The sequence below is a fragment of the Oryctolagus cuniculus genome, chromosome 13 (assembly GCF_964237555.1).
Source record: "Oryctolagus cuniculus chromosome 13, mOryCun1.1, whole genome shotgun sequence".
Classification (NCBI taxonomy): domain Eukaryota; kingdom Metazoa; phylum Chordata; class Mammalia; order Lagomorpha; family Leporidae; genus Oryctolagus; species Oryctolagus cuniculus.
This window is the reverse complement of record NC_091444.1, coordinates 62,439,461-62,454,601: the sequence shown is the minus strand read 5'-3', so window position 1 is coordinate 62,454,601 and position 15,141 is coordinate 62,439,461. Positions and strand designations below refer to the sequence as shown.

At 41.0% G+C, this 15,141-nt stretch overlaps 1 protein-coding gene across 8 annotated transcripts in view; it reads left to right on the top strand.

Moving 5' to 3' along the window:
- PLD5 (phospholipase D family member 5) overlaps window positions 1-15,141 on the top strand; it is a 415,385-nt gene that overhangs the window by 153,151 nt on the left and 247,093 nt on the right. For 5 of the 8 annotated variants that reach the window (XM_070055590.1, XM_070055589.1, XM_070055588.1 and 2 more), the window contains exon 2: window positions 4,742-4,885. In XM_070055590.1, coding sequence (XP_069911691.1) covers window positions 4,836-4,885 — 50 coding nt within the window. In that variant the 5' untranslated portion in view covers window positions 4,742-4,835. The remainder of the gene's footprint in view (window positions 1-4,741; window positions 4,886-15,141) is intronic. The other 3 variants (XM_051820761.2, XM_070055585.1, XM_070055591.1) reach the window with 1 other exon arrangement.

Sequence of the window (15,141 nt, the reverse complement as noted above, 5' to 3'; positions counted from 1 at the left end):
CGGAAGTGGAGCAGCTGGGACTTGAACCAGTGCCTGTATGGGACGCAGGCACTGCAGGCAGTGGCTTTACCTGCTACAACACAGCACCAGCCCCTATATTATGTATATTTTTAAAAAATATTTAACATTGGTCTGGCACTGTGGTGCAGAGGGTTAAGCTGCCAGCTGCAGGGCCAGCATCCTGTATGGATACCAGTTCAAGTCCCAGCTGCTCCTCTTCTGATTCAGCTTCCTGCTCATGTGCCTGGGAAAGCAATAGAGGATGGCCCAAGTGTTTGGGCCCCTGCACTAATATAGGAGGCCCGGAGGAGGCTCCTGGCTCCTATTGTTGACCTGGCTCAGCCCTGGCTGTTGAAGCCATTTGGAGAATGAGCCAAAGTATAGAAGTATGTTCTCTCTCTCTCTCGACTTTCAAATAATTAATAAATCTTTAAAAACATTTAACAGCAAACATTTCCTGATTATGCAAGTAATCAGAATTGCCAGGAAAAAATACATTCAAAGTAGAAAATGTAAAAAATATTTTAATAAATCACTGTTAAATTATTTTTAGGAGGTAGATGTTGTGGCACAGCAGCTGCTGTTTAGGACACCCTTATCCTGTATGGGAGTGCCTGGGATCAAGTCTAGCCTCCACTTCAAATCTAACTTCCTCCTCGTGCATACCGTGGGAAGCAGTGGGTGATGGCTCCAGCAGTTGGGCTTCTGCCACCCACTTAGAGGAGCATGGAGTTCCTGACTCCTGGATTTGACCTGGCCCAGCCCTGGCTATTCCAGGCATTTGGGGAGTGAACCAGCAGATGCAGGATCTCTCTCTCTCTGTCTCTCCTTCTTTCTCTGTCATTCTACCTTTCAAATACATAAATAAAAACTTAAAAAACATTTTGAACCCCCTCCAAAGAAGCTTAAAAGATTTATATATTTATATTTACATTTTTATTTATATTTTTGTTAGGGTGTTTTTATAGTGATCTCTTTAATGTTTGAAAATGTGCATGCCACCTGAGTCCCAAGGATGAAGAATGTCAAGCAGGATTTACTAGGGATGATACGGCAGTGCCTCCTTATCTACTGTATAGCTTTGCACTGTTTGAATTACTTGCTATCAACTGAAGTTCAAAACTATTAAGTGGAAAATTTCAGAAATAAACAATTTACAAGTTTTAAATTGTGTGCCATTCTGAGCAGTGTGATGAAATCTCACATCGTCTCACCCTGTCCTGCCTGGGGATGTGAATCATCCCTTTGTCTGGCACATCCACTCTGTATATGCTGCCCACCTGTTAGTCACTCAGTAGATGTCTTGGCCATTAGATTGACTATCACGGTGTCATAGTGTTTGTGTTCAATTAACCCTACACAGGATCCCAACACTACATCACCGTAACCTTGTCATTCACCTTGGTGTCTTCTCACACCAGCACAAGAGTGAATAAGGTATTTTCAGAGAGACAACATTCACAAGACTTCTATTGTGAATTTTTATAATTGCCCTCTTTTGTGATTGTTATTGTTGTTACTGTAACTGAGCTTGATTTACAAATGAAACTTTATCAGAGGTATTCATGGATAGGAGAAAATGTATATATAAGTTTGGTACTGTATATGGTTTCAGGCATCTACTGAGGTTTTGAAACATATCTCCCATGGATAAGGGGAGACTGCAGTAATTTAGGGTCCATATTCTACAACTGTGGCCCTAGATCAGCCGCATAGAAAAGTTTTTGGAATTTATTACAAATGTATATCTTTGTGCATCACCATAGAGAGATCATGTGAATTAGACACTCTAGAAGTAGGATGCCCAGCAATGTATATCTTAACAAGCCCTTTAGGGGATTTTGATGCATGCTGAAACTTGAGAGAAATGGAGAAATGCCATTCTGATACTGGGTTTAGAACAGTTTTTTTTTTAAATTTATAGTAGAAAATTTCTGTGTAACATCTCTCTTTTAACTGTCCTATTTTGTGTGTTATTCTGTCTGTCTTAACACATACTTACTGTTTTTTGTTCTTGTTGCTGTTCATGTGTTCATCTTGTTTCTCCAACTATTCAAGGCACCTTACAGAACTATTCAAAATACAATAATGTACTAACAATAGCAAACACTATTTAGTTTGATTTAGTTCTATCTGTCTTTCAGGCACTCTTCTAAGTACTTTACCAAGTTGTTATTATCTCCATTTTACACATAAGGAAGCTGAAACACGAGACTGAATAACTTGCTCAAGAGCATAGCAGCAGTGGCAGAATCCGGATTCTGAAGCCTGAGCCCTCAATCAGATCACTATGCTGCTGATTAGTCATAAAATTAGTGAGAAAAAGAGGATCAATAGGAAACCAGAAGGCAAGACAAATGTATGATGTGTCTGCTGAGTTACAGATGGTTGCAGAAGGTAGCTCCCGAATTTGCCTCTGTGTCCAGTAAAGAATGAGTTGCGAAATCTACAATCACCAAAAATATAACAGCAAACCCATTTTCAGGAAGGTCACATCCGAATAATTAGAAATATTTCATGTGACTCTGGATCCTTGGAAATATGCAGCTCTCATTTTCATTCCATTCATTCATTCACTCTTTATTTATGTGCAGAACAGTGATTTATTGAGCATCTTCTGTTTACCAGGCACTGTGCTGGTTGCTTGGAGATAAAAAGAATAAAATATAACCCATGTCTTAAAGGTGATGAAAGAACAGTGGTTATGGCTTCCTTTGCTTTCACCTTCTTTGTCTTTGACTGCAGAGTAAGGGAAGAGCATGCTGACAGGCAAGTGGAGTTGGAACAAGGTTGGAATAGTACCGAAGGCCTCAGTGAGGATTAGAGGATACGAAAGCAACACTGACTTGGGCTGATTGTGCCTGGTTACAGAAATGCTGTTACTTCCTAACTGACTGGACCTTCCTCAGTAATTTTTAATGTGAGGCTGCCTCTTGGTCAACTGGAGTCTGAGTTGGGAAGGTTCCTTGAATTCCTTGAAGATGAAGTGACCATAGTGATAAAGAACAGGAGGGTGGTAAGAGTGAGCTCAGCTGGTTTTATCAACTCACTCTCAAGTATGTGTGTTTGCATGTGTAGGAGTGCACAAACATGCACACACATGTATGTGCATATATTTATTCCATCACTAAGGGATAACACTTGCTGCCTGGGCAAAGAGCACGCTTATCTTTCTGTATCCCTGATAGCATTACTTAGAAAGTAGAAAGGCATTTAGCCTAGCAGATAAGGTACCTGCATCCTGTATCAGAGTACCTGGATTCCATACCTGGCTTCAGTTCCTGACTCCAGCTTCCTGCTAGTGCAGACCCTGGGAGGTACTGGTGATGTCCCAACTAGTTGAGTTCCTGTCATCCTTCTGTGAGACCTGACCTGCATTGAAATCTCAGCTCCTGGCTTTGTGCATCACTGTTGTGGGCATCTGGGGAGTGAAACAGCAGTTGAGAGCTCTTCCTCTCAAATAAAATAACAAATGGGATAAAATAAAAGTGACACATGGACTTTTATTTTAAATATTTATTTATTTGAAAGAGCTACATAGAGGCAGAGAGAGAGAGAGGCAGAGACAGGCAGAGAGGGGGAGGGAGAGGCAGAGAGAGAGATCTTCCATCCGCTGCTTCACTCCCCAATTGGCTGCAATGGCTGGAGCTACACCAATTTGAAGCCAGGAGCTTCTTCCAGGTCTCACATTTGGGTGCAGGGGCTCAAGGACTTGAACCATCTTCTGTTGCTTTCTCAGGCCATAGCAGAGAGCTGGATGAGAAGCAGAGTAGCCGGAACTTGAACTGGTGCCCATATGGGATGCCAGTGCTGCCGGCAGCAGGTTTACTCACTACAGCGTTGGCCCCTGAGACATGAACTTTTAAAAATTGCTTTTGTTCTGTCCTCATCCTAGTTTATCTAGAAGAGGGTGTCTTAGTCTGTTAAGTTTACTACAACAAAATAGCATAAACTAAGCAGCTTATAAACAACCTATTTATTTCTCAGGGTTCCAAAGGCCAGCAAATCCAGTTTGAGGCAATGATAGATTCAGTTCTGGTAGGCGCCCACTTCCTAGTTCACAGAAAGCAGCTTTTTGCTGCATCCTCACACATTGGAAGGGCAAGAGAGCTCAGACCATAGTGGGAAAAAAAGCAGGTAAAATTATTTTTCCCTGTGGTCATGGCTTCTGCCCAGTCATCATGGCTCCGTCTTCAGTCACTTGTAGCCATGAGCCCCTAGAGACAGAGGTGTCTTAAATTATAACCCATTAGCCCAAAGATAAGGAGATGAGTGGCGTAGGTCACCTAGACCTTTGGGTTGCGTTTCTAGGTGAAAATCCTATCAAGAGAAGGAATGTTGGTTGTGCCTTAAAATGTTTCAAAATGAACTGTGTCGGTTGCCTAATCTATGATGCCAGCATCTGTGTTTCATTTTCAGTGTGAAATAGTAAGTCTTCAAATGATCTTTTCTCGATTGCCTTTGATTAGAAAGGAGAGGAAGCAACTTGTTCAAAAGTCTGGGTGCTGCGCTTGAATTATTAAACAGGTTCTAGTGTAATTCAGAGGGTTTTGATGGCTGTATTGAGAGTAAGCATGAAGGTCTGAGTATTTTTATCCAGAGAGCAGTCTTCCTCTAACAGGGATAAAAGTAATTATATCCCTAAGGATTCTTCATGGAATTTTAAAAAGTTGTCAGATCTTGAGTTTCCTAAGTGACAGCAGTGCCACTTACTTTTCCTCCTCTTTTTTCTCTCCTCTAGTCCCAGCAGAAGTGCATCGTGATCTTTGCCTTGGTCTGCTGCTTCGCCATCCTAGTTGCATTGATATTTTCAGCCGTGGACATTGTGGGAGAGGATGAAGATGGACTCTCAGAAAAAAATTGTCAAAATAAATGTCGGTAAGAGGTAACAAACAAAACTTCTCTTTTAGGGGGTGGGCAAGAGTCAAGGAGGGTCCTGGATAGGAAAGAGATGAATACCCTAAACATACCTTATCATCTGCCTTCCCCTTGACTCAAGCTACAGCACGACCCTGACATGCTTGCTTTTAAGTCAAGGCAATGAATTTGACCAATGGTTTAATTCACTTTACTATTTGGTCGTATTCTATACATAGGGGTCATTTCTGAGAACTTCTATAGACGAGGGTTTGGTTTATTCCCTGATGAACCTGGCAAAAATGTATATTCCAATGAACAAAGAACATTTCTAGTTGTTATATCAAATAGGATTTTTGATAGTCCATTTCACCTCGAGAAAATTTCCAAATTTGAGTAAGAGATTAAATTTTTAGGGCCGGCACTGTGGCTCACTAGGCTAATCCTCTGCCTATGGCGCCGGCACCCTGGGTTCTAGTCTCGGTTGCTCCTCTTCCAGTCCAGCTTTCTGCTGTGGCCCGGGAGGGCAGTGGAGGATGGCCCAAGTGCTTGGGTCCCTGTACCTGCAAGGGAGACCAGGAGGAAGCATCCGGCTCCTGGCTTCAGATCAGCGCAGCCCCCGCCCCCCCCCCCCCCCCCCCCCGGCTGTGGCGGCTATTAGGGGAGTGAACCAACAGAAGGAAGACCTTTCTCTCTGTCTCTCACACTAACTCTGCCTTTCAAAAAGAAAAAATTGTAAGCATGTCTTGGAGAAGACATGGGCCTCCTCAATCTGTCCCAGTTCAGTGCAGTTTGGGCTTCATCTAGAAATGACAACAGTTTAACTATGATGAATGAAATCTCTTCAGTGACACCAATAGTGTTTCCCTGGCATCATTTCCAATGGGCAGACTCATCCCAGCATGGTTATACCATACCTCTCTTCATTCAACTCTTGCCTGAGCTGCTATGTTTATTTTTCTTAGGCCAGGGGTGGTGTGTGTGTGTGTGTGTGTGTGTGTGTGTGTGTGTGTGTGTGAAAAAAGAGAGAGAGGGAGAGGGAGAGGTACCCAGAGGGGAAGATAGCTACAGGTCTCCTTTATGAATTGCTGCCAAGCTGAAGTGAGACCACCGAGTTTCAACAGTAATTATGAATTGGAGCTCATAATGAATTTAAATTGTAAGTGTTCCCTGTGGAGAGCATTAGTGTCTGAGCCTTACTTTTCTGGCTTAAAATGAACAGCAACCTGATAATGTATATGTGAATTTCTATCCTGGATATTTTACCTTCAGACTGAATGGTCTCACACAGGAAATATCATAAAAAGACAATTGACTTTTTTAACCCATGATACATTATAGTCTGGTTACTAGGCAACAAGTATTAAATACAGAGCGTATGAGAAAAAAATCCACATTTTATATTTTATTCCTTCCTGTTATAAAGATATTCTATAAATGTATTTATTTCCTAATCTGAATCTGGGAGAAAAATTGTACTTAGACTTTGGAAAGAAATACAGTGATAGATTACTATATCATCTGCTAGTACTGTCACACTTCACATGTAAACATTCCTTGGAGGAGGGAAAATGATTCATTTATTGAGGGGAAACACTGTGTCTCTGTCACCTCATCTTGTAATGAAAAATGCTGAATACCTTAAATGCAAACTCTAACACCTGGCAAATAATTCTATGGAGATCAACCCATAACAACTTCCTTAAGACAAAATATCTTGATTTTTCAACCAGTATTTCCAGGTATTGGTAGCTTTAAATGAAAAAGACTTGAACGTATTACTTTTCACTTTGAGAAAGCTAGCTGGATTTGTACTTTTAACTCTCACAACCGGAAGTTGGGTCTGGTTATTCTTCCTATCTCAATCAGTAACTAAATTCTGGTAACTCTTCATAGCTTCTCTGTTTATAAGATACTCTTCTGTTTTTTTTTTTTAATTATTTATTTGAAAGGCAGAGTTACAGAGGTAGAGAGAGTGGATGAGAGAAGGGGGGGAGAGAAAGTGGGGAGAGAGAGAAGGAGAGAGAAATGGCGGGGGGAGGGAGGGAGAGAGAGGAGAGAGGGAGGGAGGGAGAGAGAGAGAGGGAGAGGGAGAGGTCTTCCATCCCCTGGTTCATTCCCCAAATGTCTACAATGGCTGAAACTGGGCCCATCTGAAGCCAAGAGCCTGGAGTTTCTACCAGGTCTCACAGGAGGATGCAGGGGCCCAAGGACTTGGGCCATCTTCCACGGTCTTCCTAGGCCATAGCAGAGAGCTAGACTGGAAGAGGAGCAGCCAGGACTCAAACTGGTGCCCATATGGGATGCTGGCATTGCAGGCAGCAGCTTAAACAGCTACACCACAGAGCTGTACTGGAAGAGGAGCAACTGGGACTAGTACCCGGCTCCGCCCCAACCGGGACTAGAACCTGGGGTACCGGCGCCGCAGGTGGAGGATTAGCCAAGTGAGCTACGGTGCCAGCCCACACTTAGGTTTAATCTACTGCATTTAGCAAGTGAGCCAACAGATCTACCTCTTAATGGCTCTCTCGTATCTCTCCCCAGTTGTCAATTCCTCCTTCTTTCCTACCACTTTAGCCAAGCTACCCCTGAGTTTCTGTGTAGGAGTTACTTCAGTTGAGAAGATGACATTCACTTAATACATCTTTGGCTTTCTTTCCAACTTAGAATCCCTAACGTGTCTTCATTTGTACTTGCTTCTCCAACTTATGTCTCAGGGGGAGATGTCCCATTGCCCTTCTCAAAGCAAACCCCTCTACATACACACTTACTCCTTTGGAAGCAAATAAGACTGTCCATGTGAAAAGAGCAGAGCTTACATGTTTTGAGCTTGTTGAGGCAAGAGCTTAATGTTTCAGCAGAGTCTCAAGGGTTGCCAGTGGAGTGGGAAAGGTTGATAGTGGAGAGGAACAAACACTGCACACTGCTCTCCTCCTCTCCTGTGTATCTACTCTTGTAAAGTGTCTTCTAGAAGCTTGGGCTGTGCAACCTCAGTCTGCTTGGCTTTTTCATCCTCTGCCCTTTTTCAAAAATGTGATCCTGTTTCCGTAATGACAGTTTTAGCCATGTTGGTGTTATCAGTGTTTTGGTTCTTTCATTGTTTCCCCAACTGGATTAACAATCTCGAAGAATAAAGAACTCATCTCCTTTTCTTTCTTTGTGTCTTAAACAACATCTCATATATCACTAAGTAGCTACCCTTTTTTAGTGGGTAATAATTGCCATGTAAAGCAAGCTATTACAAAAATAATACTATTCTTTGAAATGATATGTATTAGTTAGAACAAGTTATTATTCTTCCCTAGTAGAATTTATTTTGGGGGCAATATCTAGGGGTGATGAGAGGGAAGAAGCTAAAGTTTAGATTGTATTACTAAAGGCTCATTTGGAAATAAGGTTGATAAAGAAAACTTGCTGAGAAACTACCAAAATGAAGTATAAATATCTGATATTATCATTTTCTTTCAAACTAGCATTGGATAAATCACTTTTAACAATTATTGGGAATAAAAATAAAAGATTAATTTTAAATGAATGCAATGAGAAGTCCCCAAACACACTAAACTACAAGCATTTTTATGCCTTTGGACTCTACTTTCATGTGAAATTGCACACACTAACATTTTCATTCAACATTGAGTCCAACAGAATTCAAATTTCCTGAATTATGAGAGATTTGATTGGCCCCAGTCCACAGAAAGTACTGTGTATATTCCCACAGCTACAATCTCAAAGATTATTTTTAAAATAATGTTTTATCTTTAGCATTTAATTTTTAAAGGCGGAAATCTGAGAGCATGACACTTCCTAATGGTCTATAATTACTATTTGGGGAAGCAGCAGAAGCTAATTATTTCAAAGTTTTGATTTTAATGAAACTTAATATATGATTAATGATGTTGACATTTCCTGTTGCCAGGTTAGTTCTCCAAAAAGATTATTTGAACATGGGACATATTTTTCAAAAAGTTCATTGAAGCTTTATGGGCACAGCCATATCTGATCTTCAGGAATAATGCTGGGGACAGAATGTACTGCTGGCTTTTTGGCAGAGAGTCTATTTTGGCCACCTTGCTGAGAAGCCCTCCTTGCAGAATTATTCTCCTCATACAGAAAAGAGCTCAACCCTTCACCTGAGACAAAAAGGATATTGTCCAAAGTGGTGAAGTGGAGAGAAAAATGAAAACAAAACCTAGATTGATGCATCTGATGAATGTTTTTATATTTTGCTTATAGACCTGAAATTGGAAACTCTTTTTAATCAAGGCTTTCAGCTAAAGTAATTGCCATAATAACAAAGACTATATTGAGAGAGATGAAATTTAACAACAACAACAAAAAAATCTGTTAACGAATTCAACTTCCAAAACTGTGCAAGTTGAAATTTAGAACAGCTTGCAAATTTGGAATGCAGTGTTTGAGTGGGGTTATGTTTCAGATTAGAAACTTTGAACTGTGAATCTGAAAGACATGGCTGTAAGCAATAAAAGAGCCTTCAAAGAAACCTCCACTGTCAGTCCAAAGCTGGTTTTCAGAAATGACTCACACTTGATGTAGTGATGTGTTTGGAACATAAAACAGCTTCAGAAAGCTCAGGGTTGATCTCACATCTGTCCCTTCAAGCTTAGGCTTGATATTCTCATTTATATATTGATGCTAATTTTCTTTCTATGGTATTATGAGACAAAAGTAAGATAACATGTGTGCAGAAGATTGGGCAGTGGTTTAGAAAGTGAAGTGTTGCAGGCTGGCTCTGTGATGTGGTGGGCTAGGCCTCGCCTGTGGCACACCTGTTGTATATGGGCACTAGTTTGAGTCCCGGCTGCTCCTCTTCCAATCCAGCTCTGTACTATGGCCTGGGAAAGCAGTGGAAGATGGTTCAAGTCTTTGGGCCCCTGCACCTACATGGGGGACCTGGAAGAAACTCCTTGCTTTGGATCAGCCCAGCTCTATCCATTGCAGCCATTTGGGGAGTGAACCAGTGGATGGAAGACCTTTCTCTCTGTAACTCTACCTCTCAAACAAACAATCTTTAAAAAAAAAAAAAAGGTTTTATATCAATATTCATCTCATTTTTGAGTCACACTCACAAAAACTGGTAGTATCCAGTGCAGAAGTGTCACTTTTTGATATGAGCCACAGACTCATGTTTTACAAAATTAAAAATTGTAGTTTGTTAGACCTCTAACTACCCACTGAGAAGCTTTGGGACGTTGGCTCATCCTGGGCAGCCGAGATCAAGGTGTAGCAGTGAGCCACAGCGAAGAGCATGTCAGATCTTGGCACCTGAGAGACCTGAGTGTGTCTCAGTTTGTCCATCTGTATGCAAACTCGGTCATCTACACTGTCTTAAAAAGAGAGATTTATTTATTTGAAAACCAGAGTTAGAGGGAGAGACAGAGGTCTTCCATCTGCTGACTTACTCCCCAAGTGCCTGCAAAAGCTAGGACCGAGCCAGATAAAAGCCAGGAGGGAGGAGCTTCGTCCAGTACTCCGACATGGGTGGTAGGGCCCACATGCTTGGGTCATCTTCCACTGCTTTTTTAAAGCCACTAGCAAAGAGCTGGACTGGAATTTGAACAACCGGAATACAAATGGGCTCCTGTATGGAATGCTGGCATCATAGACAGTGGCTTTACTTGCTACTCCACAATTTTGGCCCCAAATTGTCTTGTTTCAGAGGTAGGTGACAATAAGAGTACATATTCCATACAGTTTTATAAAAAGAATTAAAGTATTAAAGAGTGTAACTTACTTGAATAAAAGGGAAAAACATGTTGTTTAGAAATCTCTCAAGTTTAACCTATAAAATTCATCACCTAAGATTTAGTTCATCCGACTTTATTTTATTATACCCATATCTCCAAGTTATTCCATTTGATCCCTGCCTTTTTAAACAAGTAACTGTGTATGCAGTTGAAAAGCTAATGTATACAGATGATGAACACATAAACAATACAATTTTAAACTGAAACAGGATCCCTCTCCTATTGCGGATCTGCAGTTCCCTTACCCAGAGGTAAGGGAAATCCTTTAGGAAATAGGGCTTTATACATGTGTATTGATGTATGTATTAAGTTTATTTATATCATCTTGCTATATTATGGAACTTTAGATATCCATCCATTTTTTTTCTCACAAATGGGAAGAAATAGAAATGATTTTGTTCATTGCAGAAATTTTTCCCTGGACATCTTTACATATTAAGATGTACCCCTGGCTTCATGGTAGTCATTGTATAAATAGAATTTAATTTAACAAGTCCTTCATTGATTTGAGGACATTTAAGTTCAATGGGAGTTTTGTTGTTATTGTAATAAACTAGGCCACAAGGTAGTTCTTATTTAAACACATTTAGCTATATGTTGTAGAATCAAATTGCTAGGTCAAAGGGTAGATATATGTTAAGCTTGGATAGATGGTACAAATCATATCCCAAAGAGTTTGTATCTTTAAAATAGGTGAGTACCTTTTTCTCCATTCTTGCCAAATTATGTATTATCAAATTATTTTATCTTTGCTAATTGGATAAAATAAAAATATTGTGTTTTTAATTACAAGTAATGTTAAAAATCTTTCTACATACTTTTGAGCCATGCTTCTTCATCTGTGACTTGCCTGTTCATGTCATTTTCATACATTAGAAGTGTGGCTTGATAGGGGGTCCACTAAAACATAGAAAACTATCTGATACCAATAAAATAACCATAACAATAGTAACAAAATAAGGACGCCATAACATGGAGCAAATCTAATGAATTGGAGCAGTATAATGACATCTTGGGGCTTTTCTTCTCCATTAAGTTAGAAATATCAAATTGTGGGAAGGATGCATCAGTAGTTACTAATGTTTTACTTTCACGGAACATTGAAAATTGATTGTTGTGTGCATCCTATAAAGTGAACTTTCACTATGATCGCAATCCTTCAATAATTGTGACATTAGCTATATAAGATGGGCCAGGCCTGTCCCTTGTTATAAATGAAGCACTTTATTTTGATCACTCTTTTGGAAATATTGCAGACTGGGATATTTAGTTCCTTAGCTATTATGCAGATGTTTGCTTGTCTTTATCATGCAATTCTCAGTGATGCTGTTTACTATTAACTGAAGTTAGAGTCAGCTGTTATATTTTCATTTGATAATCACATTATTCAGTCACTGTACATATCCTGGTATTCAGTTCAAGTAATGAGTCTAGAGCTAAATCTCTAGGTTGGGGTGTCAATTGAATCACTACAACCCCTCATAAAACCTGCCCACATAATACTGTGACTTGATCCACAACACTGGGCTTCTCTCTGGATGTCCCCACCTAAAACTTTGCCCTAATCAGGGTCTGGTCCATTCCTGTCCTCCTCCTTCCAAGAGACTATGGTTCTGAGTTCTCAGCATGCTTGCCCTAAGACTACCACCAGAGGAGAGAGACTGTTTCATCGACTACATTTTTTTTTTTTTTTTTTGACAGGCAGAGTGGACAGTGAAAGAGAAGACAGAAAGAAAGGTCTTCCTTTTGCCGTTGGTTCACCCTCCAATGGCCGCCGCGGCCGGCGCACCGTGCTGATCCGATGGCAGGAGCCAGGAGCCAGGTGCTTTTCCTGGTCTCCCATGGGGTGCAGGGCCCAAGCACCTGGGCCATCCTCCACTGCACTCCCTGGCCACAGCAGAGAGCTGGCCTGGAAGAGGGGCAACCGGGACAGAATCCGGCGCCCCGACCGGGACTAGAACCTGGTGTGCTGGCGCCGCTAGGCGGAGGATTAGCCTAGTGAGCTGCGGAGCCGGCCATTGACTACATTTCTGACTGGTGATATGTACCTATTGATTTTACTACACAAAAAAGTCTGTTTCTGAATTTTGCAAAGCCTTTAAGGTATAAATCCTTGTATTGCACTTATTTTTTAAAAGATTTATTTATTTATTTCAAAGGCAGAGTTACAGAAAGGCAGAGACAGAGAAGACTTCCATCGACTAGTTCACTCCCCAAATTGCCACAATGGCTGGAGCTGGGCAAATCTGAAGCCAGGAGCTTCTTCCAGGTCTCCCATTTGGTTGCAGGGGCCCAAGGACTTGAGCCATCTTCTGCTTTCCCAGGCCATACCAGAGAGCTGGATTGTAAGTGGAGGAGCTGGGACTTGACCTGGCACCCATATGGGGTGCTGGAACTGCAGGTGGCTGCACCCTGCCCTTGTTTTAAGCCCAAAATTCCTTGGAAGGCTTGAGGTGTAGGACATTGTTTTCTAAATGAAATGCAAGTTCACTTTCTTCTTCGAGATCTTGGAGGAGTTCCTCTGGTTTGTTATGCATAAAGTTGTGCAACACATGGAATTCAAGCTCCCTGCAAGCCTCCTCTGCTCTCTCTCTTGACATCCCCTCCTTTACCAACTTCCTTCCAATGATGGAGTTGTCCAAAATGGCTTCCTTGGCACTAAAATCACCAAGCTCTCCCAGGCCTCAGCTCCTTCGTATCTGTTGCCTTCTGTGCTAGCACAGCCTTCCTCCCTGCCTCCATCTCTGTGGTTTCACCATTCTAATGGGAATGTTCACCCATGACCACCTTGATGATCCCTGTCAGGTCGCTGTTCTAAGTGCTACGGCACTACCCAGAGTTGCCCTCTAGTGGTGACCCTTTAGTATCAATGTTGCTAGTAATTTAACAAGTCTCCAATGGAGGTTTACTTTACAAAACTAGTGTCTTAGAGTTGTTGTGCATTCCTATTAGAGGTGTGAACTATGAGCTTCTGTGTTAAAGTCCATAATGTTGAGCTGAGCTATGCTACATCAGGGAATCTTTGAGTTTAGGTGTCTTTTCTTTTGCATTGTTATCAGAAAAACCAGGCATAGCTAAGAGTTTCTCACCCTCACCCCTCCTGTTGTAATAAATTAGGAATGTTGGACAGAGGGAATTTTAGAGTTCCAAGAATATTAGCATCAAATGTCAACTCTTCCTCAAAATAGTCTTAGATGGGTGAGTGTCAAGTTGGGACTGTGGTTTCAGATTAATGAAAGCTGAGTCAAGTGATATTTTAAATAATTCAAAACATACTAAATCTATGTGTGAATAAATATAGCTTGCAAATGTGATATTAAAAATTGATTACATTGTTTGGTATCTGCTGTGTCTGATTTCAGGTTCAGGCATTAGTAATTATGCTCTCAAAGGCCTCAGTTTTTTATTTTCTCTTGGGAGTCAGGTGTTATTAAAAGTTTCCTTCAGAAGTCAGTTTTTAGTGATTTTGTTGTGTTGGCATTTTCATGATAGACAAAATTGGGCAATCCTCCTCAGGTGTGTATATTTTTTCTGGTTGAAAAAAATTCACTGTTACAACTTTGATAAAAGATGGAGCAATGATACTTATTTTTTGTATATGTCACCATCAAATTTTCATTCCAGGATTAGTCTCAAGGATTTCATGGAGTACAGTGTTGATTTCCAATAAAATATCTACTTACTTGAAAGACAGAATGACAGAGAATGAATGAGTGAATGAGATCTTCCATTTGCCTCCTCATTTTCCAGAAGCCTGCAACAGCTGGGGCTGGGCCAGGCCAAAGCCAGGAGTCTAAGGATTCCATTTGAGTCTCCCATGTAGGTGGCAAAATGCTTGGGCTTTCATCTGTTTCTTCTCAGGGACGTTAGCAGGAAACTCCCATGAGAAGCTGAAATAGCCAGCACTGGAACTGGCATTCTGGTATGGGATGTGGATGTCCTGAGAGTGGCTTACCCCATTATGTCATAATGCATACCCCTGGGGTACAGGATCTTGGTTCATGTCAAAGGATGACCTTGTATTTTAGTATGGCCAGAAATGTAAAGATGTGAGGTGCTATACCTTAATTACTGCGAATTGTCTTCTGTTCTAGACTATACTCTTGCTGGGTTCGACAACTCTGTGTCAATGTTTGCATTTCTGGCAGCTAGCAGAGTGCTAGAGTGTATTGAGTGCTGATGCCAGGAGGAATGGAGGAATGCTGTACTAAGTTAATATGTCTGGCCTAGTAGTGCACCAGACAGTGTGGGTGTTCAAATAAATATTGAACTAGGATAAAAGAAGAAAACAAGTGTTAAGGCAAAGAGAGAGAGACCAGGGAGAGAAAAGCTTTCAGGTCTCCTGTGACCCTCCCAAGTAAAGCTGGTTAAGTCACTTAACGTTCCCAGTTTACATTTGCGTTTTCTCATCCCTATAACAGGATCATCAAAGATGACCTCCAAAATCCCTTTATTTAACATATGTAGGTCTATGAAAGGCCAAAACATTGAAATATTTAATGATCCATTTCATTAA